We start from the raw sequence: 26,975 nt of genomic DNA on the forward strand, positions 1-26,975 counted from the left end.
AAAAGAAACTTTTAAAGTTAATCATGGAGTACCTAGAATCAAGATTGTTTTTATACTCTCCACTTATTAACATTTAAAGAACACCTTGGCATAAAACATACAGTGCAGCCTTTATTTCCTCCACCAGAGATTAATATTTTTAAAACATAGAAAAAATAAAAACAAAACCATGGCTACAAACTTCTGGAGAGTCTATTGTATCACATAGAGTACTTTTTACCCATTTATAATCTCCACCTACTATGTGGAAGATTCCCTAAGAAAGCTTATTGATGCAGCCTTTTATTATGGCCAAGGAATAGTTTGATCTTGGAGTTTTAAAAGAAAATTGAAAAAGTATAGCCATATAATAGCCAGTGACACTACCAGAGGATTTATTTCAGTTGGAAAATTAACCATATAGCAGAATGTTCTTTTTTTGACGAACTATCTTAATTTCCTTTTTTTCTAGGTATTGATTAGTTAGGAAAATGAAATTTTCTTCCAACCTCAATTAAAAAATGCAAATAGATATTGTAACTTTAATTTTCCTAATTACTTGTATTTATGTGAATGCTTTCCAGTTAAATTCTCATTTTCAGTAAGCACTAAAACTTTGCAGGAGATGGATCAATAGGCAGAACTTTTGAGAAAAAAGCTATTAATTGGGAAAGCAATTTTTCAGAAGTACATGCCAGTGAGAGCTAGAAATAATATAATCAATCTGACTCACAGTATGTGACCATTGTATATTACTTCCTTCCTCCTCGGTAATGTCTGTTTTAGGTTGCTAAACTGTGTCATACAGTGTCTTCACTCTCCACAATTCATCTCCAGGTGTCCCATCAAGTCCACTGATAGTATAACTAATTAAAAACACTGGCTTTCAAAGGAGACAAAATCAGGTTCAAGTCCACATGCTGACACTTTTAACTGTTCACCCTGGGCTAATTATTTAGCACATCTAAGCCCAGTAGCATCACATGTTGCAGAGAGGATAAAATGAGCAAACAATGATAACAGCTCCTATTTACTGGGTCCTTACTCTGTGCCGGGCACTGTGCTAAATGCTTTAAATCAGTGGTTCCTAAGGGATGTAACTGTGTCCCCTGGGGACATTTGCAAGTATCTGGAGTCAGTTTTGATTGTCTGGGGGAGTAGGATGGGGAGGGTGGGAAGGAAGAATGTTACTGGCATCTAGTGGGTAGAGGCCAGATGTTTAGAGGCAGCTAGATGCTTAAAGGCTCCTAAACACCCTGCAGTGCACAGAACAACTCTCCAAAAAAAATTTTCCAGTCTAACCCTAGCTGGTTTGGCTCAGTAGATAGAGTGTCAGCCTTCAGACTGAAGCATCCCAGGTTCAATTTGGTCAAGAACACATGCCCAGGTTGCGGGCTCGATCCCCAGTAGGGGATATGCAGGAGGCAGCCAATCAATGATTCTCTCTCATCATTGATGTTTCTCTCTCTCTCCCTCTCCCTTCCTCCCTGAAATCAATAAAAATATTTAAAAAAAAAAAAAAAAAAAGCATTATCCAGTCCAAAAATATCAATAGGGCTGGGGTTACATTGAGAAATCCTGCTTAAAATGTATCATTCATTTCACAACAATGTTTTGAATTAGCCAATATTATTACTTCAATTCACAAATGAAGAAATTGAGACCTATATAAGTAAAGTAACCTGCCCAGGTTCTATAGAGTTTAGATCTAAAGAGTCTAAATTCATCTGATCAGAGCCTGTATTCTTAACCCCTGTACATAATTCATCTGTATTGTTTATCCTAGTGCCTAACATATGGTAAGCATTTCAGAAGTTAGCTACTATAATTATTATTAATAACTCTCAAAACCCTGCCTCGTTGCACTCATTGAGGGCTGCTACACTATACCCAAATCTTTAAGATCACAAACATAGAGCTCCCCAGTGGTTAAGTGAGGGCCCTTCCTTCTTCCTTCTTCTCTTCCTTTCTCCTGCAGATAAATGTCAGCAATTCCTCTTCCGTAGTAACTTCACTATACTCATTCTTCTCACTCTCTAATTACAACAGGCAAGCTTTCTAGAAATATTTCCTTGTCACTGAAGTTTGGGGAACACTTGATTTAGGGGGACAAGGGTTCCAAGAGAAGTAATTCCTACTTTATTTTGTTTAATTCTTAAATTAAAGAATAATACTGAAGTAGCAGAATTCATCAAGTATTTCAAAAAAGAAATAGCTACAAGTTATCTTTATGACCAAATCTTCTGATTCCATTACGGAAAAGGCTATCTATTGATAGATAGCGAAAAAACTAAATTAACTCCTTTGACTTCCCAGCACATCATAACAGAAATAAAATTCAAAAGATGAGATCCTATAACCTAAGCAATAACCATTCCTTCTTTTTCTTTTTAAGAACATTTATTTCAATATAAATGAAGCCAAATGATATGGTAACACTGAATAAAAGACTTAGTTATCCAATTTCTAAAGCAATTTGTCTCAAAGAATTTTACACATTAGATTTAAACAGCACCCAGATGGCACTCTGATGGGTGCTCCAAAAATCATTAAATAGACAAATAACAGATTGTTCCTAAATAACCAAACCTCCCAGGACAAGAAGAAAAATTTGAAAAAAAAAAAGATGTAAAATAAAATAATTAATCATAGTTAACAAAGCAATTATCAAGATTGCGAAACCTACTTTCAATATTGCTATGCTTTGAGCAAAATGAGAGACAACACATCTTATGAGATGATTATCACTATACATAAGTACTAAAACTAAAGTTAACAAACACCTAACAGGACTGTCCTTTCAGTATTTTCTAGGCAATGTTAGTTTAACTAGGAGTGAGGAGGTAAGGGTGATAAAGTAGCTCAGCCAACCCTGTGCCCATAGAAGTTTACAGCTTTTAAGAGTTCTCCATGAAAATCCAAATATTGGGGGAGGTGGGGAGGGGTGCAGAGAATCATCCAGTGGGTACACCACAGTCAATATGAGAAACAAAAGTGGAAAGTTTGAAGGTAAAGCCAAAAGTGGCTAAGCTCTTCCAATCCATCTATTTCCATCATTTGAGAGAATATCCCCCCAAAATGAGAAAACAATAAAACACCAAATTAGTCCCCAGATTTCATGACAATATGTTAAAACATCTCTGACATTTGTTGCTTTACAGTAACATTAAAATATCCTCACCACAGGCCATTAGAAATTCAAGTTATTGTCTCAGACTTACCTCTTTCAATGTAGACTGCAACCACTGGCCCACAATTGCCAAGCTGTCTCGAGGACAAACGGCCCAAATCATTGTGAGGAAAATTAGACCTAGGAAATCCAATAAATGAACCACGCTGGCCTTTTCTGCCTGCGAATAATCACAATAATGAAAATTACACTTAATAAATTGAGACAGCACATGCTTACATTTTCTAGTTCATCATGTGTAATCACATTAAATAACTACTTACGTTTAAATGACCTTCAAAAACTAAGATTGTAAGGCTTTTTTTTCTTCTGCGTGCTTTATCCTTTCCCAGTGTGCTTGTTCCATCCCTTGCTTACATACTTATATATTCACTAGAGGCCCGGTGCACGCATTCATGGACCAGTGGGGTCCCTCAGCCTGGCCTGCGCCCTCTCACAATCCGGGAGCCCTCGGGGGATGTCGGGCTGCCAGTTTCAGCCCAATCCCCGGCAGTCCAACATCCCCCGAGGGGTGTAGTAGTGCATGAAGTGGCAGGCAGCTGAGGAGGAGCCCAAGCCTGGGCCGGGTGCTGTGCAGCACTGCTCCCACTCATTCCCGGCCCACTGCACCTGCCACCGCTGCTCTGTAAGTTGCCTGAGCAGCACTCCCGCTGTGGGAGCACACTGACCACCAGGGGGCAGCTCCTGTGTTGAGCGTCTGCCCCCCTGGTGGTCAGTGCATGTCATAGCAACTGATCAACCAGCTTTGAGAGAGAGAGATTCATTCACTCACATATACTGAGCACTTACCATCACTCAGATACAATGACAGGTTCATTAATTTCTGGTTTCTTATATTAACAAGCATAGCAATCTTGTGAAATATATACTATTATCCCTATTTTATAGTTAAAGAAACTAAGATGGAGCCAGGTTAAAAGCTGCCCCCAATTTACACAGCTATTAGAAAAAGGACTAGGAATCAAACCCAAGAAATTTTAGTTTCTAATATAGTTGCTAATTCTTTTTTAAAATCACATAAATGTGTTTATTATACTTTTTGGACAGAGACTACACACTACCTAACACATGAAGCAGTTAAAACAAGGAACAATTCAGAAAAAAATTAGAAGTTTACTTTAAATAAAAATCTTTTGGCCATCATGACCTTATATATGAAGTATGATTCACTTTATATGGGTTTGCAATTTTGTAAGTTTGGTATTTCTCACCAGGAAACTGGATTCTTTGAATTTTTGTATTTACTTATAGCAATAATCACAAAAGGTTTTACTTAAAATAGTTGTTTTTAGTAATAATATTCATAAGTCTAGTGCACCGTATTGTTCATTGTTAGGCTGAAAACTGTATCTTCTTTAAAATACAAAAGCCTTAACCGCTATTTTCACCAGTCTGAGCACAATAAAGTTTGACTACAATCCAAAATATACTATTCCTCATGTGAAGGTATGTGACAATGTTGCTAATACTGACAATATAGAAATCATTACTTCAATGTATGAAACATGGCTAACAACTAAAAGTAACCTCTAGAATATTTCTCTTTACAATATAATCTACCCTCATGAAGCATTCTTTATTTCATGATAAGAACTGTGGGTCAGCAATGGCCAGTGTTGCTAAATGGTTAGAGCACCAGCCCCCACACCCAAAGATCATGGGTTCCATTCCCAGTAAAGGGCATGTACTGCAGTTGCAGTGTTGATCCCCAGCCCCGGTCGAGGCACGCATGGGAGGCAACTAATTGATGTGTCTCTGTCACATCGATGTTTCTTCCTCTCTCCCTCTCGGTCTCCTTTGCCCTCTATCCCTCCCTTCCACTCTCACTAAAAAATAATGGAAAAAATATCTTCGGGTGAAGATTAAAAAAAGAAAAGCAGTATGGGTCATAAGAAACATGGAATTATTTTAGCATGAAAGAGTAAAATTCCAAATGATGAAGTTGTTAGGGAAGAAAACAATCTCTGTTATTAATTACTGAAGAATATAATTGCTATTATATAGAAAAATCTGTTATTTGTGGACTAAAGAATACAACATAAAAGGCTCCATCAAATCAAAATGGAGACTCCTAAAAGAGAAAACACAGTGTTGATCATGTCTAAGACCTGTGCCAAAGTAATATTGGTAACTATTTTCTATTTCTAAGGCTGCTATTTACTTTTTATGTCTCATCTAATTATTGTTCTTGCACTGACAGAGATGGTAACAATATGCTGAATGCAGCATTGAATGAGATGCCAGGAAAACAATGCACTAAATATTAACAGCTTTTAAATGCTAAAAATGGCCAAAATTAATTGATTTTATAGTTCTGAAGCCATTTCTTGAAAGATAAAATCTATTTTAACTGCTCAGATTTATTCTTGTATATGTTTGTTTAAAGGACATATTTTTAAATTTTTCCTACAACTCAGAAGAAATAAAGATTTTTGCTATTTGTGCTTCAGTAAAGCACAACTTTAGCCCACCTCATCTAATTAATACTCTAAGGAATAGGTAGAATTTGAGATGAATTTTAAAGAAATTAGTAATATTATCATTTCCATTTAAAGTTAATATTACTTGCATTTCCTATATAGCATTTCACAATCCTTTCACTATTTACCTTCACATTTTCAATTAAAGAGAATATACCTCTCTCTGATTATGTGGACAAAAGAGCCATGCATATTTTTAAAAACTTTTATTAAAGTATAATTGGCATACAATATTATATTAGTTTCAAAGAGTGATTCAACGCTTATATACCTTATACATTATTCACCATAAGCTATTACAATATTTTGACTATATTCCCTGTGCTGTATATCAATAAATAAATGGATAAAAAAAAAGAGCCATGCATAACTTTTAATGAATAAAAATAAAATATGAGTAAATAAATATGAACTTCTATGGGCTCAAGTCAAACAAACAGATGCGCCTTCACAGGAACATGAACCAATTTGAATTCTGTGACCTATAAGAAAGTGCTGCCAACAACTAGGTAACGGTGGTAAAAGGGAGCAACAATGGACTTGCAAACAGAAGACCTGGGTTAAAGTCCCAATTCTTCCACTTTGTCACATCAGTGATGTTACTTAGAGCCTTTTTAAACATTGGTTTCCTCATAGACAATATGGGATATTAAATACATACCTCATGAGGATGGCATTAAAATTATGAATGAGAAGGTACGTGTTAAAAAGCTCAATAAACTGTAAAATGGCAAGGTATCATTATTATTTCTCTACATTAATTATATATGGCATATCTTTCTAGACATTTTCAAAGATGCTCCAAGCTATCCTCAGAGAATGAATAAAAAAGCAAGAAAACCAATTTACCCACTTAAATAGTAATATCACTTTCCTACAATTAATTTTCTGACTAGATTACCAGTATGTTAATAATTATAAAAAATTTTAAACCTAATTTGAAATAATTAGAGGTTGAGAATAATTACTTCTTAGTAAAAGAGACAGGTGATAAAAATAGTACTTAAGAGAAACACTAATTATTCAATATCAAATACTAAAGACCATAAAAACTCCCCAAATTAGACAATCATATTTTTTCAGGTAACAGAATAAGACAATAACTGAAAACTAAAATTCCATCCAAAAGAAAGAGAAAGAAAAATAAAGAAAACTGAAAAGATTCAGCTCTTTAAAAGATTTCACTTGCTAACTACAGTATTTCAACAACGGAGCACTCACTTTAGGTACTTACAGCATGCTCAAGTACTGCATGTGCTATTTCATGGCCCAGAATGAAGGCAAGTTGGTGCACACTAGCCACAGCATTGAAAAGCCCAGTGAAGACAAACACATGTCCATTCTGCACCATAAAGAAAATAATATAAGCAATTAGAACACCTTAAAAAAAACAAGAAAGTTAAATTTAACAATTAAAAATTAGGCTCGAGAGCCGAAACCGGTTTGGCTCAGTGGATAGAGCGTCGGCCTGCGGACTGAAAGGTCCCAGCTTCGATTCCGGTCAAGGGCATGTACCTGGGTTGCGGGCACATCCCCAGTGGGAGATGTGCAGGAGGCAGCTGATCGATGTTTCTCTCTCATGGATGTTTCTAACTCTCTATCTCTCTCCCTTCCTCTCTGTAAAAAATCAATAAAATATATTTAAAAAAAAAAAAAATTAGGCTCGAGAACATTTACTTACCGGAAGCACAAAGGCATTTATATCTGGGGAATCAACCACATGAATGATCCACTTGATCTCGGAGATCCCTGGGATATCTTTATTGCATTCAATTAAATGATAAAACACTTCTTTAATGTTCAGGTACTGGGCATCTTTCTCAGTTAGCATATCATTTTTAAATTCTTCCATGTACTGAAAGGTTAGAAAGAAAATTTGACTTTAAGAGTTTTAGCTTGACAAATGTTTATATTGCTTCATGAGAGTTATATGGTTACTTATTGTCGAACATTTTAATTTTTGATTATGTAAATATTCGCATATATTAAACACTCAAATTTCTCAAATTTGAATTTTCTTGCAAAGGCAATGTGGTTTCTCACAAATTGAATAAATTCTAATAACTAAAATTTTTCTCATAAATTAGTTCAAATAAAATCTTCACTCATCTTTTCTATTAGCCTATCCCAGTGGTCAGCAAACTGTAGCTCGCGAGCCACATGTGGCTCTTTGGCGCCTTCAGTGTGGCTCTTCCACAAAATACCACGTGCGGGCGCACATGTACAGTGTGATTGAAACTTCGTGGCCCATGCGCAGAAGTTGGTATTTTGTGGAAGAGCCACTCTCAAGGGGCCAAAGAGCCGCATGTGGCTCGCGAGCCACAGTTTACCAACCACTGGCCTATCCTATATAATAAAGAGCTAATATGCAAATGGGTCACACCATCACTGCTCAGACACTCAGCACTGGGGAGAGAGGAATGGGGAGCCAGGCTGCGGCCCAGGAGAGGGACAAGCCACCCGCCCCACGGTCCCAGGCGCCAGCAGCTGCCCCTGCACCTCGGTAGAGGGGCAAGCCGTCTGCCCTGCGGTCCTGGGCACCAGCGGCTGGGGCTATGGCCCGGGAGAGGGACAAAACACCCGCCCCACGATCCTGGGCGCCAATGGCTGCACCTGCACCTGCAGCCTGGGAGAGGGACAAGCCACCCACCCCGCAGTCCCAGGTGCCAGCGCCTGCGGCTGTGGCAGCCAGGATGAAGCCGCCTGCCCATGGTCCCCTGCGGCTATGGCCGACCCGGGTGAAGCCAGCCCAGGGTGGCCAGCCAGAGGGAGGGAAGCCCAGGTCCCGGGTGCCTGCGACCGGCCGGAGGAGGGAATCCTGGGTCCTGGGTGCGGGGTGAGGCAGAGGCGATTAGGGGCGATCAGGCCAGCAGGGGAGCAGTTAGGGGCAAAAAGGCAGGCAGGCAGAGGCAGTTAGGGGCGATCAGGCAGGCAGGCGAGTGGTTAGGAGCCAGTGGTCCCGGATTGTGAGAGGCTGTCGGACATCCCCCAAGGGGTCCTGGATTGGAGAGGGTGCAGGCCAGGCTGAGGGGACCCCCCCACCCCATGCACAAATTTCGTGCACCGGGCTCTAGTAAGTAAATAAAATGCTTACGTATTATTTCTATTTTTATAAGTATTTTAGAAAACAAAATATTGCCTAGAGAACATAAAGATTTCATAAAAGAAAGGAAAATACAGAAGAAAATTATTTTCATAACCTCCTGAATATAAAAACACCTTATACTTAATAAGAAAGTTAAGCCTCTACAAAAAAAAATCCCACATTTCATTAATTTTAAGTGTTTTATTCACACAGATTGAAAAGAAATTACTAAACTTTTTAGAACTACTGGGCATATCATTTTCTCTATATTATGCTGAGTGGTTAGGTATGAAAAAAACAGACACTGATGGGGTTCAAGCGAAGGTTTTAATACAGAACTACCCAAGGTGAAGCAGGCCAAAAGGACCCCCACTGAACTCCCAGAATTAAAGGGCCCCAAGCAAGTCTACTTTATTTATCCTGTTTGGAGACATTTTGAAAGCCAAGATTCAAAGATTATAATGAGAAATATGACCTGTAATTCCTTCAAGCAATAGTTAGGGAGATGAAACAAGATAAAGACTGACAAAAAAAACCTGGGTCCCTTGACTCAACCCCTCACTGGGAACCCAAAGCCTTTACATCAGAATGGGTAAAAGGGTCAAGAATAGAGAAGTTTCTGGACTCCTTGACATGGAGCCCCACAAACGGGGGTACCAAAATCCATTGGTGAAGCCCTGGTGTGAGCTACAATTAGACTGAGAGAACATAAAGGTTTTTCTCCGAATGGAAGGGCTGATGGGATTATGAAAGCTGGAATGCTTAAACAGGCTTATGCAAATAACTTGTCTCCTTTACCTGAATGTTTGATGGGAAAAGATAGTCTGTCTGCTTGGGGAATGCTTACCCTACCAAGTGTTGTAAACCCAAAACTGTTAATAAAATCAGAGTGGAGGCTAAAAAGAAAAGGAACCACGAATAAGGAAAAACTACTGCAATTACAGTACTTAGTAACAGCCCTCTAAGAACAAGTGTTTGAATTTTCGTACCAAGGAGGTATTAAATTTGTAGATTAAAAAATAAGAAATAAAGAAGAAAATATATGTATGTACATGTGTATCATTTTTTAAAGCTTCTTGGTAATGTGAATGGTAGAAGTTGGCCCATGTCAGTATTTCCCAAACACTTTCCTCAAATTTGCCTCTGACTGGATTATATTCTAAGAAACATCTCAAATCTCTGTATAAATTCTACTAGGAAGGATGTTCCAGTGAAAAAAACATTGTTATTTCTCTTTTTAATGATACCTTTCCACTGGCAAACTCGGAAACTCAGTTGGAACAAAAGAGATAAAGTTCTAACCCTGACAGAGCTATCCAGGGGGGCTGTGAGACGTGAACACGGATTGAGCACACACGATGTACTGCTATGCACTGGCGACAGAAAGATGATCTGCCCTTCAGAGCTCACTAGTAGTGCTAAATGGTTAGCCACCTGACTTATACTCCCTAAGTAGCCAAGGCTTCGAAATTCCAACTTTATTTTGCATTCAAAAACTATCATAAATTGTCAAAACTGGTATTACAAAAGAAATCAAAAACCTTTTATTCTACTTTACTTTCAAGGTACAAAAAATCAAGACTATAGACCTAAATAGATACTAAGCACTGCTTTGTGCACTGTACTAGAGAAAATCATAAACAAAACAGATAGGGTCTCTGCCCCCATGGAGCTTACTCTAAGGAAGACAAATCAGCAAGTAAATAATCGTGTAAATAATTATGTTACCCATGTGATAAGTGCTTTCAAGGAAAAGTATCACATGCAAAGAAAAAATAAAGTAGGAGAAATAACCCCAAGCACTGGGCACAACTGCAAAGGCGCTGATTCCTAAGTCAGTCGATACGAAGGAGACCCCCTTGAGCCCACTGTAGCCCCTGCCTAACCCAGTTTGGATAATGAAGGAAAGCTCTCCAGAGAAAGTGGCATTTAAGCTGACCTGTGATAAAAAGGAGTTAGCTGGGTGGATGGGAGGAAAGCAAGATAGTCAGTAGGAATACTAAATATGAAAGGTCTGAGCCTTTGCTGGGGGTCGGGGGCGAGGGGGGGCGGGGCGAGGGGGAGGGTAAGATGCTAATTTCCTATCAAAGTCTACAATAAATATTTGAGAACCTTTCCTGCTTTCAGTATTATATTAAGCAATTAATTAAAAACAATCCTTACTACTTACTGCTTCATATTCCAGTTCTGCTAAAAGACTGAAATGCTCTTTCCCCAACAGCAGTAGCTTGGTCCTTCCTGTGATTGGACTCACTTCCAGGTGAGTGAAATAAAACACTACGAAGAGAAATCCGAAAGTGCTCAACCCCAGGAGTAACTTCCATTTGTTCTCCCTTACACTTTCTTTAAAGTGTTCCTTCTTGTTGGGAGGAAGTGCGTGCCACCATTTCCTTATGCCCCTAGATCGAAAAGAAAAAGTCAAGGTTCTGATAATAGTATCAGCACATTTCACCAAAACTAAATGCTTACTGCTAGAATTTTATGTCATCAAATACTTGAATTTATGATATTTCTCGGTACAAATGTTTTTTTTTTAAATTTATAAAATTCTTAGCTAAATGAAAAAACTATATAGAGCAAAAGTTAAAAAGTCTAATGTTCATTTTAACTTTCTTCAGTTATTTTAAAAGTAAACGTTAAATGAGGGGGTTTATTACTACAACTACCACGAGTTCACACTGACTGACTGCTGACCACATATAATGTGCTGTTCTAATCATCATACAGATGTCATCTCATTCCACCTTCATAAGAACCATTACAGGAGAGAAAATGGAGACGGAGGGAAGTTAAGCAATTTGCCCTAGGTCGTAGAGGTGATAAGAGGAAAACCAAACAATGAAGCAATGTGATTCCAGAGTCTGAGCCCTTGACCACGTCATAGGGAATGGACTGCCCACACAAACATCTCTACCTTGAACCACCCTTCTCCCCACGGCTCATCAGACCCCCAGCATAAGCGGCCAGTGCTTCAGCAAGTGAAACTACCTCAGCACTGATTTGAGAGGTAAGTTGCTCAGTAGCAGAAACTCCATCCCCTAGAGCAGTGGTTCTCAACCTTCTGGCCCTTTAAATACAGTTCCTCATGGTGTGACCCAACCATAAAATTATTTTCGCTGCTACTTCATAACTGTAATGTTGCTACTGTTATGAATCCTAATGTAAATATCTGATATGCAGGATGGTCTTAGGCGACCCCTGTGAAAGGGTCGTTCGACCACCAAAGGGGTCGCGACCCACAGGTTGAGAACCGCTGTCCTAGAACATGACAAAGGACAGGTAATAAGAGCACAAGCAAAGAAAAGAAGGAAATCGGAGATTTTATAGGTAACACCTGAGGAGCTCCCATTTCTACCCGGCAACAACACTCCCTGCCGCTTATCAGAGCCCAGAGACATTCTGACAACAAGCAATGTTTTCAAGACTGGTACAAAAATATTTTCCTTGCGAGTTCATCTGCAAAAGCACAACAAAAATTTAAAACATACACATCATTCTCTTGACAAAAAATTATTTTATAAAATAACTCCTTTAAATTATCTTAATTTTGTTGTCACACTGAAAATGCCTCTAAAATTTAGTCTAAAGTTTCAACCTGAAAAGATTAAACCAACCTATGAAGTATACTTATTTCCTATTTAAAACTTTACCTGACTTGTCATTATTTGTTTAAATTTAACATATTCTAAAAGAAAATTTACAGTCATAACCACAACAATAAAAACGTTAAAATAAATAATTTAAAAGGATGGAAGGATTCTTTCCTCCAGCAAACGCAACTCGGGGTCTCCTGAACTCCTCTTCAACTAGGCCTTCACTTTCAGACACTGCACGGCCCAATATTAGCCAGAATCCCCCATCCTCCATATCTGATCACCCCTGAATCTAACTGGGAGCTGCATCCTCCACCAGCCCCCAGGTGATACCCGATCACCCTCACCTGCCTTCAGCAAGAATCCTGTTAGGTCTGTTCAGGCAGAATCTCCCCTTACTCCCAATGTTGCCTCTAATTTTCCATCTGCCGACCCCTGCCCCCTGCTCCTCAGCTAGAAATTAATTCCTATTTGGCCATTAATGAATCCCTATTTGGCCATGCTGTATTCAGAATTGGCTCTGGTTCCACACCAAGGCCTCCTTTCCCCGACTACAATACTCCAGAATAAAATCTGTTTTTACTGCTTTAACTATGGCCGAGTTCTGGTTTTCTTCGACAGTGGTTAAACTGAGAGCTAATCTAGCTGTCTATTTTCCGCATGCTGATGCCAAATCATAAAGAACACAATAAATTACAGGGTACAAGTTCTCAATTTTGATAAAAACAAAATTGGGCTGGTATGAAAGTAAGAAGGCTAGAAGGAAGTTCACTGTTATTAAACATAAGAAAGCTTTATGGAGATAATGCTTAACTTTACCGTTCTTCAATCTTCATGGAGCCAAATAAGAGGAAACAGGCTTATGGGGAGAGCAAATTAAATCAAATATAAAGTACTGCCATTTAGCTGTAAAAATATTAATTATTATAAAGGGCTACCAAGAGAAAATAATAAATATTTGTTAAAAATAGAATAGAAAAAAATAAGTAAATATTAATGGTTTAAGAATTAACTTGGCTAGGAGTGAGCCCATTCTTTGTTCTGTTCTTTTTTAAAAAAAATATTAACTCCTTCACTTTATTTTTTTAATTTTCTTAAGAGAACTTTAAATTTTATTTTTCACTTACAGTTTACATTCAATATTATTTTGTATTAGCTTTAGGTGTAACAGCTCATGCTTTTTTAAAAATACATTTTTATTGATTTTAGAGAGGGAGAGGGAGAGAAGAGAGAAACATCAATGAAGAGAATCATTGACCAGTTGCCTCCTGCACGCCCCCTACTGGGGATGGAGCCTGCAACACAGCACATGCTCTGACAGGGAATCAAACTGTGATCTCCTGGTACATAGGTGCCGCTCAACCACTGAGCCAATCCAGCTAGGCAAGCTCATTCTTAAATAAGCAAAATTCTTCAGTTTTGTGATCCACTGCCTCAAATTCCATACACTAAAAATTGGATGTCTGTAAAGCACCGTTCTTATCCATGAGTTATAATCAACATTTCTGATTCTTTTTGCAGACACATATACAAGGTCAATCTTTTAAAAAGTGTCTATATGAGATATGTAAGAATAATTTTTAAAAGATAATATGCAGTAAATTATTTCAAGATTACTAAGTCCTATATAACAAAACTGAATCTTAACTTTGAGCTAACTATGGGAGGGAAATCTAACGAATTTTCCTTCAAAGTGTAGTTTTACCAATATCCTTTAATACAAAAGCTTATTTTTTTCAAAGCATTTTACCTGCCAACAATGATTGCAAGTAGTTTCTGCACTGGTTTAAGAATTATCCACAAGAGAGGGAAGGGAGCAGCTTGCCACCGTGAAGAAGTGTGGAAACTCCTGATGTCTCTTATGGGAAAGCAGTTTAGAGGATGCAATACTGAAAGAGCGGGACCTACTGCAACTTCTTCTATCAGTTTCTGTCTTGGAAAAGGGTCACGCCATGCTGTACACTTATTGTCCTTGCTTTTAAGACTCGAGAGGTATCCTGCACTTTTGTTATTAAAAGTTCTATAGAAATGTGAGTTTCCAGGCAGAGAAGTCACCCTATTACACCGATTTACTCCCAGTTTGCATTCAATATTATTTACTATGTGGTTAAGTTGTACTTGATGACAGTCCCGTGAGGTTATAGCTGTTGTGTTACATTTTCTCCAGTTGGTCCGCAAATTAAATCGGAAGGAAAGACAGTTTCTAGTAGCAGACTGCAATCCATAGACGAAGCTCATCTTTCTTTTGCTTGATTATCTAGAACCCAAAAAATAAACTATAAATATCTCTGGAAAATATGTATTTACCAAACTGGAAACATAACACATTAGGAAATAGGTGTGTCAGTCCTTCCTTTAACACATCTCACACTAATTACCTGGGGTTTCTCACCCCTACAGCGGTGCCTTTGAACAATACAAACCAAAGAGGCTTCGCTTACTTTTTTCTTATTCTTCAACATGTACTTTCAAAACTTTTCTTCTTTCCATTTTCTATTTTTACTCGGAGGAAGTCTATTTTTCTTTTTAATCCTCACCCAAGGACATGTTATTGAGAGAGAAACATCTATCAGTTGCCTTCCCCTATGCACCCCAACCGGGGATGGAACCCACAACCTAGGAATGTGCCCTGACCGGAAATCGAACCCGCAACCTTTCAGTGTATGGGATGACACTCCAACCAACTGAGCCACATCAGCCTGGGCAGACACCTATCTTTATTTTAATGCTAAATTATTTGGGGGATAAGAAATGGATTACATAAAAACAGTAGTAAAGTTTTATCAATTGACAGTAATGGGATGGGGAGGGGGTAGAAGCAGGTAATGCTTATAAGCCTAACTTGTAAGATGTTGTTGTTGTTGTCTTTTAAATACAAATTTATTCCTTTCAGGAAAACACTGGCACTTCTGATTGGGGTAAAGGTGGCATGAGACCAGACGTATCCTTCCACCTAAGACAACTAAAGATACAGACAGAATAAACAAACAATGGTTTGAACACCCTGGACATTAGGCAATGAAGGTGAATATCAACAGAGCCATACTGATGTAAATACAGATTCATGCGCATCTAAAGGAGATCCAACAAGAACAATGGAATTTGGGCTTTGTGTTGCCAAATGTTCCAATATTCTCAAGGAAAGCCAGAAATCAGGCTCTATGTGAAAGTTATGAATTTAAAAATGTCGGCAACCAACTTAAAAAAAAATTTACCACCTTGACCGAACAAACATAGCCAGACCCCATTCAGTGTTTGATCTCTGAATCATGTTCTTCACTCATTCATTAAATAGTTCATTAGGAGTGCACTACATGCCATACCATATGCCATTCTAAATGCTAGGAATAGCACAGGAAACATAACAGCCAAAAAAAATCTCTACCCAATTTGCAAAAATGGTAATGCTACACTACGTTAGCATATGCAAATATAAGTAGATCTAAAGGAATATACACCAAACTATTCATAGTGGTTATTTTGGGTGGCAGGATGGTGGCTGTAAGGGATTTAATATTTCCATCATATATACTTCAGTGCTGTTTAAATTTTTACAGCGTCTATTATTACTTCTGTAAGCCTCCAAACCAATAAAGGCAACTGTTTTTGTAATTTCCATTGGTTTCCACTGGCTTCAATAAACTCCTCCAAAAGGGTAGACCAGACCTCCCACTATTTCTCCAGGCACCTTCCCCTCCTCTCCTTCATCGGCTCCTGAGCTCCAGACCCACTGATGTACTTACACTTCTCAGAAAAGAAAAGCTATCCTCTCTGCGACAACACACATCTGTTTACACTACTCAGCTCTGCCCATGGCCACGCAAACTCCTGCTCATTTCTCAGGGCTTTTGCGAAAAAGTCCTCTACTGACACAGAACGTGTAACATTATACGAATATAAGTTTTTAAAAAATTAACCATTTACATCACTGACAATCAAGTGTCACCCAGAACAGCAATAGTGCCTGATAGTTCATAATCCTTGGTTTATCCTTAAGAACGGGAGCGAACGCTATACATTTTCAAAGAGCCCCTCACTAGACGACACAGAGCAGAAGAAAAAAAAAATCAGGGCTGACACATCCACTACAAAGAACTGAAGGAGGTCAACAAACATCGCTGGCAGACATCTAGGATTACGAAATTAATGATGTGAGAAAATTAAACAATTTGGATTGTTAGCCTCTAAGAACATTTCAGACCCTTAATTGTTTAAGTACCATCTCAGAAGGAGCAAGTGCAGCACTCACTGGCACTCACAGCTGACGCCTGGAAGACAGTTTTAACAACTCCGCTGAAAATGACTCTTTCTCCTCTGGTTTCTATGGAAACAGCTGTCAGATTAGCAAAAATAGGGCATGTGCTTTAAAATAATCATTCAAGCAAAGTACACACAGGATGGAAGGCTTAAAAAATAAACTGGAAGGCAACAGACTCGGTTCTTAAGCTTCCAAATGTCAGACTGCACCCTTCCCTCCGCGCGGCCGAGAACGCGGATATGCACCCCAATCCTCGCGGCCGAGAATGCGGATATGCACCCCAACCCTCATAGGGAGGGCTGGGCACTGGTCAGCGCCGCTGTGGCTGACCGGGCCCTGAACTCCAAATGCGGTCTTGCCATCTCCGGGACTAAAATCTCAGAGGCCCGCGCGGCTTAACAACACTCTCGCTCCACTTTACACAAGCGAGTGACGTTACTTAAATAGGTTGTTTCTTTTTAAAGTGATTGTTGTAGACAAGCTTATGTAGAAGTTTGCACAGGAATCTTCCTATTTCTCATTGGCAGGTTCAAGCAGGAAAACTTTTATTTCTCTAGGAGTGAGGAGTAAGAGAGAGGGCGTGACTCCCAGGCGCCTCCAACGGCGGGAAGCGAGTCCCCAGGGGCACAGGATGCAGGGGGGGAGGCTCCGGAGGCGGGGTGGTGAGATAAACAGGAACCGCAGACCAGCAGGAGAGCCTGGGGGCGGGGGACGGGGGGGGAGCGGGTGTCTTCCCGGAAAGCACGGCCGCCTGACAACTGCAACTCCCGTGGTCCCGGGCAGCACCCTGGGTCCTTGCATTTCACACCACGAGGAGGGGGAAGAATGGCGCTGTCTTCCCACCTAAACCTTTTCTACTCACCCCTCTCTCCCCATTCCCGCTCCGGCGCCCCTCCGTTCCTCCCCGCCTGCACCCCAGTCCTCGCCACCCCAACCCCGCCGGGTCCCCAGGGACCCCCGATCCTCACCCCAGTGCTCCTGGAACTCCCCACCCCTGGGCCTGGCCAACTCAGAAAGGCAGGGCAAAGGCGTCCCCACGCGGACAGACGCCAGCAGTGGCGAAAGCGGCACGGCTCCGCCCACCGCACCCGGCGCAAGCGCACTCCCCGCCAAGAAGCCCCGCCCCTCGCTCCTGCCCTCCCCTGGGCCGGCGAGCCTTTTGCTCCGCCCACTCCGGGCAGTCTGCTCCCGGCCCCGAGTCGTCCTCCCTGCGGGTCCGCGGGCCCTGCGCCGACTGTGCAGGCTGTGGCGCTCTGCCGCCACCGCGTGGCCAGAAGAGGGACGTGTCAGTGGGCTGGGCTGCTTGCCTGGGAACAGCTTCAGTTCGCATGTCTTGGAACCTGACTCAGCTGAGCTGGGTGATATAAAGAATGACCCAGGCAAGGTTGCGCCCACTGTGGATTTGTAGGCGGTGCCAGCCAAGAGGAAAAAGACTCGGCTTCCAAAAGACTAAGGTTTCCTGGTCCTGAAGTTGCACAGATAGAAGTCTCTGGAACATGAGAACTCTGCTTTCACATGACTTCTGGAGAGGCACATGTTAAGAAAGATGAAGGAGCCCTAGCTGGTTTGGCTCAGTGGATAGAGTGTTGGCCTGCGGACTGAAGGGTCCTGGGTTTGATTCCAGTCAAGGGCACAGGCTGGATCCCCCGTTGGGGTGTGCAGGAGGCAGCCGGTCAATGATTCTCTCTCATCATTGATGTTTCTGTCTCTCTTTTCCCCTTCCCTTCCTCTCTGAAATCAATAAAAATGTATTTTTTTAAAAACCTAATATTATCATAGATTTAAAAAAAAAAAAGAAAGAAAGAAAGAAAGAAAGATGAAGTATAATCTGAAGCATCTGGAAGTTAGTTGAAAAACAGCAGGCTAAAAACAATGTGTATAGTTCACTTCATTCCACCAAAAGATATTTATGGAGCACCACGTGCATTTGGTTCTGGGGAAACAGCAGTGAACACAATTTTCACAGAGCTTATGTCACCTTGAGGACAGATAGATGATAAGCAAGTAAACAAGTAAATAAAGAAAATATAAGCTAGTTATGGGATTTCATATTAGTTGTACTTAATTCTTTGCACAATGAAAACATCTTAAAGGATGTAAACACTATGAACAATTTTAGGTGTCACTTTCAAAAGGTTTAGAAGTAATTTTTTCTTTTATCTTGCTTCTGTGTTTTATAATTTGCCCTTTACTTTGAAGGAACTATCCTGGCAGACCCCTGACCACTAGTTCCCTGACAATGGAAGTGCCAGGTTCCTGAATCTTCATGATTTAATATCTCCCACCCTCTGAAGTCCATGTGTCTTACCAAGGTTTCCTGTGTACTAGACTCCTCTTGCTAATCCTGCACAATTAGCATGGTGGTAACCAATGGGTGTGATGTTCTGTAGGATGTCCAGGTAGATGGTCCAGGTCCTTGAGGACTGTATTAGACAGATCACAGAGCTGGCACAATGGCTGTGCACTACATGCTTAGGTCTTGTCTGCAGTAGTCTATCAAACATTCCCCTGATTTCTGAAGGGGCCAGACTGACTGGCAAATTAAATAGGGATGTGATAGGACAGTGGTCGGCAAACTCATTAGTCAACAGAGCCAAATATCAACAGTACAGTGATTGAAATTTCTTTTGAGAGCCAAATTTTTTAAACTTAAACTATATAGGTAGGTACATTGTTATTAACTTAATTAGGGTACTCCTAAGCTGGCCTTTGCTAAAAACGTCCTGTTCGCTGAGGTCGACCCCTTCCAACTCTCCCATCCACACTCGTCTTGTATGCTTGTTTCAGATAGACGAGTGTGGATGGAGAGTTGGAAGGGGTCGACCTCAGCAAATGTACCTCAAAACAATGTACCTCCCCCGCGTTTCGTATCCTGCGGTCGCCCGACCGACCGACACCCCCAACTTCTTCTAACGCCACTTCTTCAAAATAGACTCGCCCAGGCCGAAAACCGACTTCTGAGCATGGGCCACGAAGTTTCAATTGCACTGTACATGCGCGCCCACACATGGTATTTTGTGGAAGAGCCACACTCAAGGGGCCAAAGAGCCGCATGTGGCTCGCGAGCCGTGGTTTGCCGACCACTGGGATAGGATGACCATTCCTGCATCCTTTCGGTCTCTAGTAGTGACATTGATCTTCACCATCACCACCCTCATTTCCTTGGATGAAGTATTGGGTTTTATTTATTATCTCAAGTTGGTAGAGAAGGAGCAGTTTCAGAACCTTTCACTTGGTCTCCCCCACTATGAGAACTAAGACCTGATGTGGAGCTTGCTCCTGCTACCCTATATATTCTCAGGTGCTGGGGGAATGACCACTGGATGGATCTATAGACCCGTGGACCCATGGTAAGCTGGCTATTATGCAGCACTTTGCTTATTATCTGACCTCCATAAGTGTCCACTCTCACAGAGGGCCCATGATAATATTTTGGGTTTCTGGGTAACCAGATCCTTCCAGTTCCTGCACAGTGCCTGGGTATTTCTCTTTCCCCAACATGTTGTTAGCTGAGAAGATGATTGAAGGTATTAGAATAATCATTACAGTAAATACCTGTTTCAGTGTCACTGGGTCCTTCTTCCTAGGGTCCTCACCCACCTCTTAAGTCATGGGCTCTCTGTGGTCTGGTTCTGGAAATTGACTCAGATCTGAGAACTGAGCAAGAAGGATGTCTTTTTGTTGAGGCAACTGCCCTCAGACTCCTGCTCCTCCATTCTTGCCTTCTTCGGCTTATAGATGTTAAACAGCACCCTGTTGGCTACCCATCGATTTTTCACCCAGGGACACCTTGTACTATTAAATTCCTTCACAACCTCTTGTATATCAAGCCCGCTAGGTGCCCCCCTGACCTTGCCATCTGTTATAGCAATGACTAGAGCCTGCAGCCTCCAGACTTCTGGGAGTTATAGCCACCACCTGGCTTCTATTACCTCCGTGACTCCCTGGATAGTATCTGGCCCAGCCCTGTGTCTCGTACCATCATCCCTGGCCTGCACTCTGAACTCCTTTGTGATGCGGGTGCTCCTCTCGCATTGCCTATGTGTGTGGTCTGTCCTTTGATCCTCCTCTGGAACATAACCCTCTCCCTGGTCTCCTGGCTCCACGCAGTAAAGCACTTCAGCAAGCCCACTTCCCTCCTTCTGCAGCGGCCTGAGCAATCCAGCTGCCTTCCTCCCTGGAGATTTCCCTTGGCTGCCTCATCCATAATATGCCTTCTCCCCAGGGACAGCATGCATTCAATGACCAGTCAACCTGGGGAAAGGGGAGGGCGGGGTACAAAGGCCTGGCCGCTGTACTTCAATTGAGGACAACACTGCAGGGCCATCCCAGCTCCAGAGCTGCCCATGGATTGGCTGAGAAGCCCCCTCCTGCCTCCGCCCAGTCCTCTTTCCTTCACTCCCTTGTAGGTGTTGTCCCTGAGGACCACACCCACCCCGTCAACAACCCTCCCGCACAGATTTAGCTCAGAGCCTGTTTCCAGGGAGCCCAACTTAAGGCAACTGCATTTTCCCCAGAAGTGGAAGCTGCTTTGATACAGAAAGTCTTTCATGCACACCTCCATGAGGAAGTTCTAGAGGCTGAATACTGAGTTAAAGGAGAGACTAACTCTGAAGAATTATGAGGCATGACCTGTCTTAGAACCAGGTATAGACTGCTGATTATTTTTTTAATATGCCAGGCAGGACTGTTCCAAATGTTGGAAATGACTGGTTCTGAATCTGAATTCACCCCAACATAGATCATTGCAACATCTTCATTTGCATATTCTACTCTCACAAAAATTGGCTCAAGATTTTCTTCATCCACATTTTATCTTCCTTTACTTTCTTCTTCTGTCATCCCAGCCCTTCTTTCTTTCTTTTTTTTTAATTTTTTTTTTTATTTTTTTTATTGCTTAAAGTATTCCAGATGAATTTTTGGAGAGTTCGTTCTAGATCTCCAAGTATGCCGTTGGTATTTTAATGGGAAGTGCGTTGAATTTATAGATTGCTTTGGGTAGTATGGACATTTTAATGATGTTAATTCTACCAATCCATGAACACGGTATGTTCTTCCATCTGTTTATGTCTTCCTCTATATCTTTTTTCAACGTCCTGTAGTTTTCTGAGTAGAGGTCTTTTACCTCTTTAGTTAAGTTTATTCCTAGGTAGCTTAATTTTTTTGGTGCGATGGTAAACGGGATTGTTTTTATAATCTCTCTTTCTGAAAGTTCACTATTGGTGTATAGAAATGCCTCAGATTTCTTGGGGTTAATTTTGTATCCTGCTACATTGCCAAATTCATGTATTAAGTCTAGTAGCTTTTTGATGGCCTTCTTTCCATTTAACATGAACAGACATGCCATTTTATTTTATTTTTTCCCCTTGGAGAGAGTGGTCACACCAGGTTTCACCAGAGAATTTTTATAACTCACCACCTGGATTGTTATTGCACCAGTCAGCACCAGCTTGCTGGCTGGTTTCCCTGCCTCCAATTCATCCCTCTTGTCTAAACAGCAACCAACCAGTTCCTGGTTAAGGGGGGAGGAGTGGCACCAAGATGATTCAGTATTGTCCATCTAGCTCCAGGCTGGGCCCTGAGGAATGCCACAGTTTGGCTGTGGTCTTGCTCACTCACCAGAGATGAGCTCTTCAGAGATTCCAGGTGAGCACTTTTCTTTATTGCACAAATAAAATATTAATACCCGAGAAAAGCAAAACCAAAAGTGAAAACCACCCTTAATCTCACTACCCAAAGAGAACCACTGTTAGCATTTTGATGTGTAACCCTCTTGAAATGCAAGATTAAAATTACTAAAAATACGTAATACTTTGATAGGATGAAATGTTTCTTAACATCATTAATGTGCATTCCTTTCATTCCTCGTGATGTAAACACTTTTTCATGCTTACATGTTGGATTTCTTCTTTAGCAAATTGCCTGTTCATGCCCTTAACCCATTTTTCTATTAAATATTCATTTTCATTAGAGTGAGCTATAAAAATGTTTTATATATGTAATAATTGCCTGTTGTGTATGTAGCTTGTTTGTCTTTCAACTTTGTTACTTCATGTATACATGTATGCATCATTTTAAAAATTTTTCTATAGACAAATCTGTCCAATTTTGTATTGTGGTTTCTGCTTTTGATGTCATATTTACCTTCAGTCTCAATCCCCAAAATTACATATTTACCAATTTTTCCTAGTATGTCAATGACTTGTTCTTCCTTAAATCTACCAGGAGTTTATTTCAATGGAAGGTAGGACAGAAAAATATAGTCTAAAATATTTTCTGAGTGGTTAGGCCAATGGGACTTTTACGACAAATAGCTACATGTGCCCATCCCATGGGGAGGGCCAGCAAGGTAACTGCTGTCCCAGCAACTTGCTGACTAACCCAAACTTTCCTACTGACTTGAAGTGTCTCTGTTGTTATACACTAAATTCTCTTAAGTACCCACATCTGTTTCTGGACTCTATCTTTTGTTCCCTTGTCTATTCTGGGATTCAAAGTATTCCAACTTTACGATTTTGATTTCATGTTCAAATATTTCCTGGCTCTTCTTACACAGTTGACCTTCAAGAACTTTAGAATTATTTTTTAAGTCTTACCCACCAAAAATGCATTCGTATGTTGATTTTTTTTATTGCTGCTATTTTTAAACTCAGATTAATTCTGAGGAAATTTATATCTTTGCAATATTGAACCTATCAATCCAGGAAACTGACATGTGTCTCCGTTTATCCAGGTCTTCTTTTATGTCTCTCCATAAAGTTTTGCAGTGCTATTACCTGGTTCAAAGCAGTGTAATTTTTAAAATGAACTATAACTTTGATTTCTTAGGATTACAAAAATCTCAGAACTGGAAGGGACTTAAAAATCTTCTCATCACTGAGACTGCCTCTCAACCAACGAAAAGTCTGGGTGTACTTGAGGGGGTGATGGGGTAACATGATGACATAATACTATATGTATTTTTTGTGACTTCCAGTTTATCACTTGAACAAGAGATCTTGGAGAAATGTCCGTATCAATGAATATAGATCAACTTAATCCATTTTAATCACTGCATGGTGTTCTATGGAAAGGATGTTGCATCATTTAATTAATTATTCTCCTGTTTGTGGACGTTTTATCTATTTCCATTGTTTCCATTGTTTTTCTGTTATAAATAACTCAGCTTACAACCTTGAACCCTAACTAAAATCAAAGTCCTTCAAATTCGAGAGAACAAAACCACTGCCTGCAAAACCCCCCTCCCCCAAGTCACCAACAGGGGGCAGAATGCCTGTTCAAATAAAGCCTTTTTTTTTTTTTTTTTACTGTGGAACAGCCCTTCAGTTTTGTTCAACAAACATTTATTGAACGTGTATTATATAGTAAACTCTGGACACCTTTAATACACTAATCAATACAATAAACAAGTTAATTAATTCAAAAATATGTATGGCGTGTACACTCTGTGCCAGGCACTGATTACATCTGAGGGTTTCAGGGAAAATTAACAACCCCCTACTATCTTCTGAACTCCAACAATTCTCAAAAAAAAGGGGGGGGGGAGACATTACAACATAGTACCCACTTACCCATTTATTTCTAAGCCCCAGGTAGTTCTTCGCCCATTAGACCAATAAACCAGGCAACAGATGCTCAAATAATTTGGACAATACCTTTAATTTGTGGTGAAATTTTCATGCTTATGTTCTTGCACATGCTGTTCCTTCTGCGTGGAAAGCTGTCCAAGTTGGGGCTCTCTCAGGAGGATAGTCAGAGACAAGAATTTAAATGCAAGTCATTTCTTTGGGAGGTGATCCCAGGAAGTGCTGGTTAGAGAGTAGACAAGGAAGGGAAGGAAGCCAATAAATGACTCATTAACCAATGAGTTACAAACAGGGGCAAATGGAGTGGAGTCCCTCTGATAGATGTGGGGAGGCTATGGAACACACATCTCAAAGTTTTCCCAGATAAGGATGGCGTTGCTAGCCCATACACCCACTAACTCCAGCTAGTCATTGCTTGAGGGCTTCCCTGGGGGTGATAATTCTCTGGCACTACCAGCCTCCTCCATGTGCTCCTGTGGGCCCAAAACAAGCCTCAAGCAAAGGGTTTCAGATGCTGTCAGTTGCTAGTTGGACTAGCATGTGCAGAAATGTAGGCTGGACACCAACATGCAGGGACTGATGAACAGGCATCAGTGGCATCTGCTACAAATGCCTTTTCTATTGTCACATGGAAAATTCGTTCTTTAAAACACAGAGCAAACATCCCCCACTCTGGCAAGTCTAGCATGCATCTGAACCAGGCTGGGTGAGTTACCCCACTTCTGTGCGCCTGTGGCATTTTGCTTGTGTCATTCCTACTAAGAGACTGTAGGTGGTGACTCTGAGACCCAGGTTGTCCCGGCTCCATATCCCAGGACAAAGCCACTAATGAACTCCCACACAAGTGAGCCCCTGGCCTGTAGATGCCTCACTCCCATCTCTGCCGCTGTCTTCGTTTCACCATCTCCTCTGTGTGGCTGTGTCCTCTCTTCTTCTCACGAAGACAGCAGTCACTGGATTTAGCGCACCCTAACTCCAGAATGCTCTCCTCTCAAGAGCCTTAGCTTCTTAACATCTACAAAGACTCTTCCCAGAGAGGTCACCTTCTAAAGTTCCATCTGAAGTGGATATCAACCTGGGGGACACTAGCCAACTGTGGGCCCAACAGGCCCATCAAACCAATGTCATATTTGGACATTTGAAGAAGATGACATTTTTCTCTGTGGCTCTTAAATGAGGAGAATCTGAGACAAGGGCTGCTGGTGACCATCTTGCTCATGATGAGGAGAAAGTTGGCCTAGAAAGTGAAGCGAAGCCAAGAGCAGTATAGAGATATGAAGAAACCTGGCATTGTTTGACATCCTGGGCTCCAGCCGTGCCTGAAGCTAAAACCTTCCTCTCATTTTCCAGCTACATGAGTCAACAAATGTCTCTTACTGAAACTAATTTGAGTTGGGTTGCTACCATTTGCAGCTGAAATAATCCTTACGAATACACTCAAACACCTGACAAATTCCTGTGTCTCCTCAGGTCTCAGTTCAAACATAACTCTCTCAAGCAGAGCTTCCCTAAACTTCTCCCCACTTCCACCCAGATCGCATCAGCTCCCTGTGCTGGATGTTCTCACAGCCCTGTTTTCCTTCAGGACACTTAGCCCACATTATTGTAATTACTTATTCAATTTATTCTCCTATCCCACCACCATCACTAGCTAAAATGTGAGGTCTTTGAGAGCAGACCTCTGCTTATTGCAATATTCTCTTTTCCAGCATGGTGACGGAACATAGCAGGTGGCTAATGTCTATTCATTCACAGCTTCGTATCTTTTTTTTCAAAAGTATAGTAAAATAAATCAGGATCAACTTTAAGTGTTTTTGTGTGGCTACTAGATTATGGTAATATGTCCTGATTAATTTTTCATATAATAGCTAGTAACTGCTTTAACCTAGGAACTTCTTAATGAAATTATAATAATTTTTTTAACTCCCCAGGCTGATTCAAGGAAATAAGTTGAAGAGGATAATTATATTCATGGAGGAGGATGATTATTGCTTTAATAGTATTTAGTGGTATAATTAGGCTAAAGAAAGGGAGAACCCAATTTGCTAGCTCTTTAAGCATTTTCTGAAGTTCTAAATGTATAAATAATACATCACCTTGAACTGTCCTTTTAACTAACTTGTTTTCCTCCTGTTGTTAAAGTAAACTATAGTTATTTTGGGAAATGTGGGAAATACTTAAAAGCTTAGTTGGAGACTATAGAAAGCCCCAGTATCCCCACCTAATTTTTGTCTTTTATTTCTGTATCTGTAACCTGATGTCAGGGACACCCCAGCATTGCCTGGCTTTACCTTCTCAGGGTCCCTCCAATGGAATTCTTGACTTCACTTCTCATGGGTGTTCCCTTTTATATCCCACAGAGGCACAAAAAAATGTTTTTTCCTTGATTGCACCAAACAATATGACCTATACAGCATAGGTGCAAAGCAGATCTATACTGAAAATTGGGAGATAAAGTCAAGGAGGAAATGGACATCACAGTTTCATATTCATCATTTATTCATTCATTCAGCAGCCATAGCCTTTAAAATACATTCAATATTAATATTCCTTTTCTTAGTGAAGTCACACACTAGGAGTCTTTACAGGTTGAATAATACCCCCAATCCTCCCTCCCCCCCAAAAATAATTCATGTCCACTTGGAACCTATAAATGTGACCTTATTTGGAAATAGTGGTTTTGCAAATGTAATAAAGTTAAGAGTGGGTCCCAGTGCAATGCCTGGCATCCTTATAAGAAGAGGAAATTTGGACATAGATACACACAAAATGAAGACAGCCATGTGGAGGAGACAAGGATTGGA

General features: G+C 40.6%; 1 protein-coding gene across 5 annotated transcripts in view; it reads right to left on the reverse strand.

Annotated features, from left to right (window-relative positions):
• OMA1 (OMA1 zinc metallopeptidase) overlaps positions 1 to 17,667 on the reverse strand; it is a 55,852-nt gene extending 38,185 nt beyond the window's left edge. For 2 of the 5 annotated variants that reach the window (XR_004974258.1, XM_036351585.1), the window contains exons 1-6: positions 17,554 to 17,667; positions 14,078 to 14,584; positions 10,905 to 11,133; positions 7,331 to 7,504; positions 6,884 to 6,991; positions 3,201 to 3,329 (exon numbers count right to left, since the gene is read on the reverse strand). Coding sequence is in view for 4 of the 5 variants with exons in the window: in XM_036351585.1 (XP_036207478.1) it covers positions 3,201 to 3,329; positions 6,884 to 6,991; positions 7,331 to 7,504; positions 10,905 to 11,133; positions 14,078 to 14,565 (1,128 nt within the window). In the remaining variant the exon portion in view is untranslated. Of the gene's footprint in view, positions 1 to 3,200; positions 3,330 to 6,883; positions 6,992 to 7,330; positions 7,505 to 10,904; positions 11,134 to 14,077; positions 14,585 to 17,553 lie in introns of those variants that run through there. The other 3 variants (XM_036351586.1, XM_036351587.1, XM_036351588.1) reach the window with 3 other exon arrangements.
• Between the last annotated feature and the right edge of the window lie 9,308 nt (positions 17,668 to 26,975).

Source organism: Myotis myotis, unplaced genomic scaffold (genome assembly GCF_014108235.1).
Source record: "Myotis myotis isolate mMyoMyo1 unplaced genomic scaffold, mMyoMyo1.p scaffold_m19_p_2, whole genome shotgun sequence".
Lineage (NCBI taxonomy): Eukaryota > Metazoa > Chordata > Mammalia > Chiroptera > Vespertilionidae > Myotis > Myotis myotis.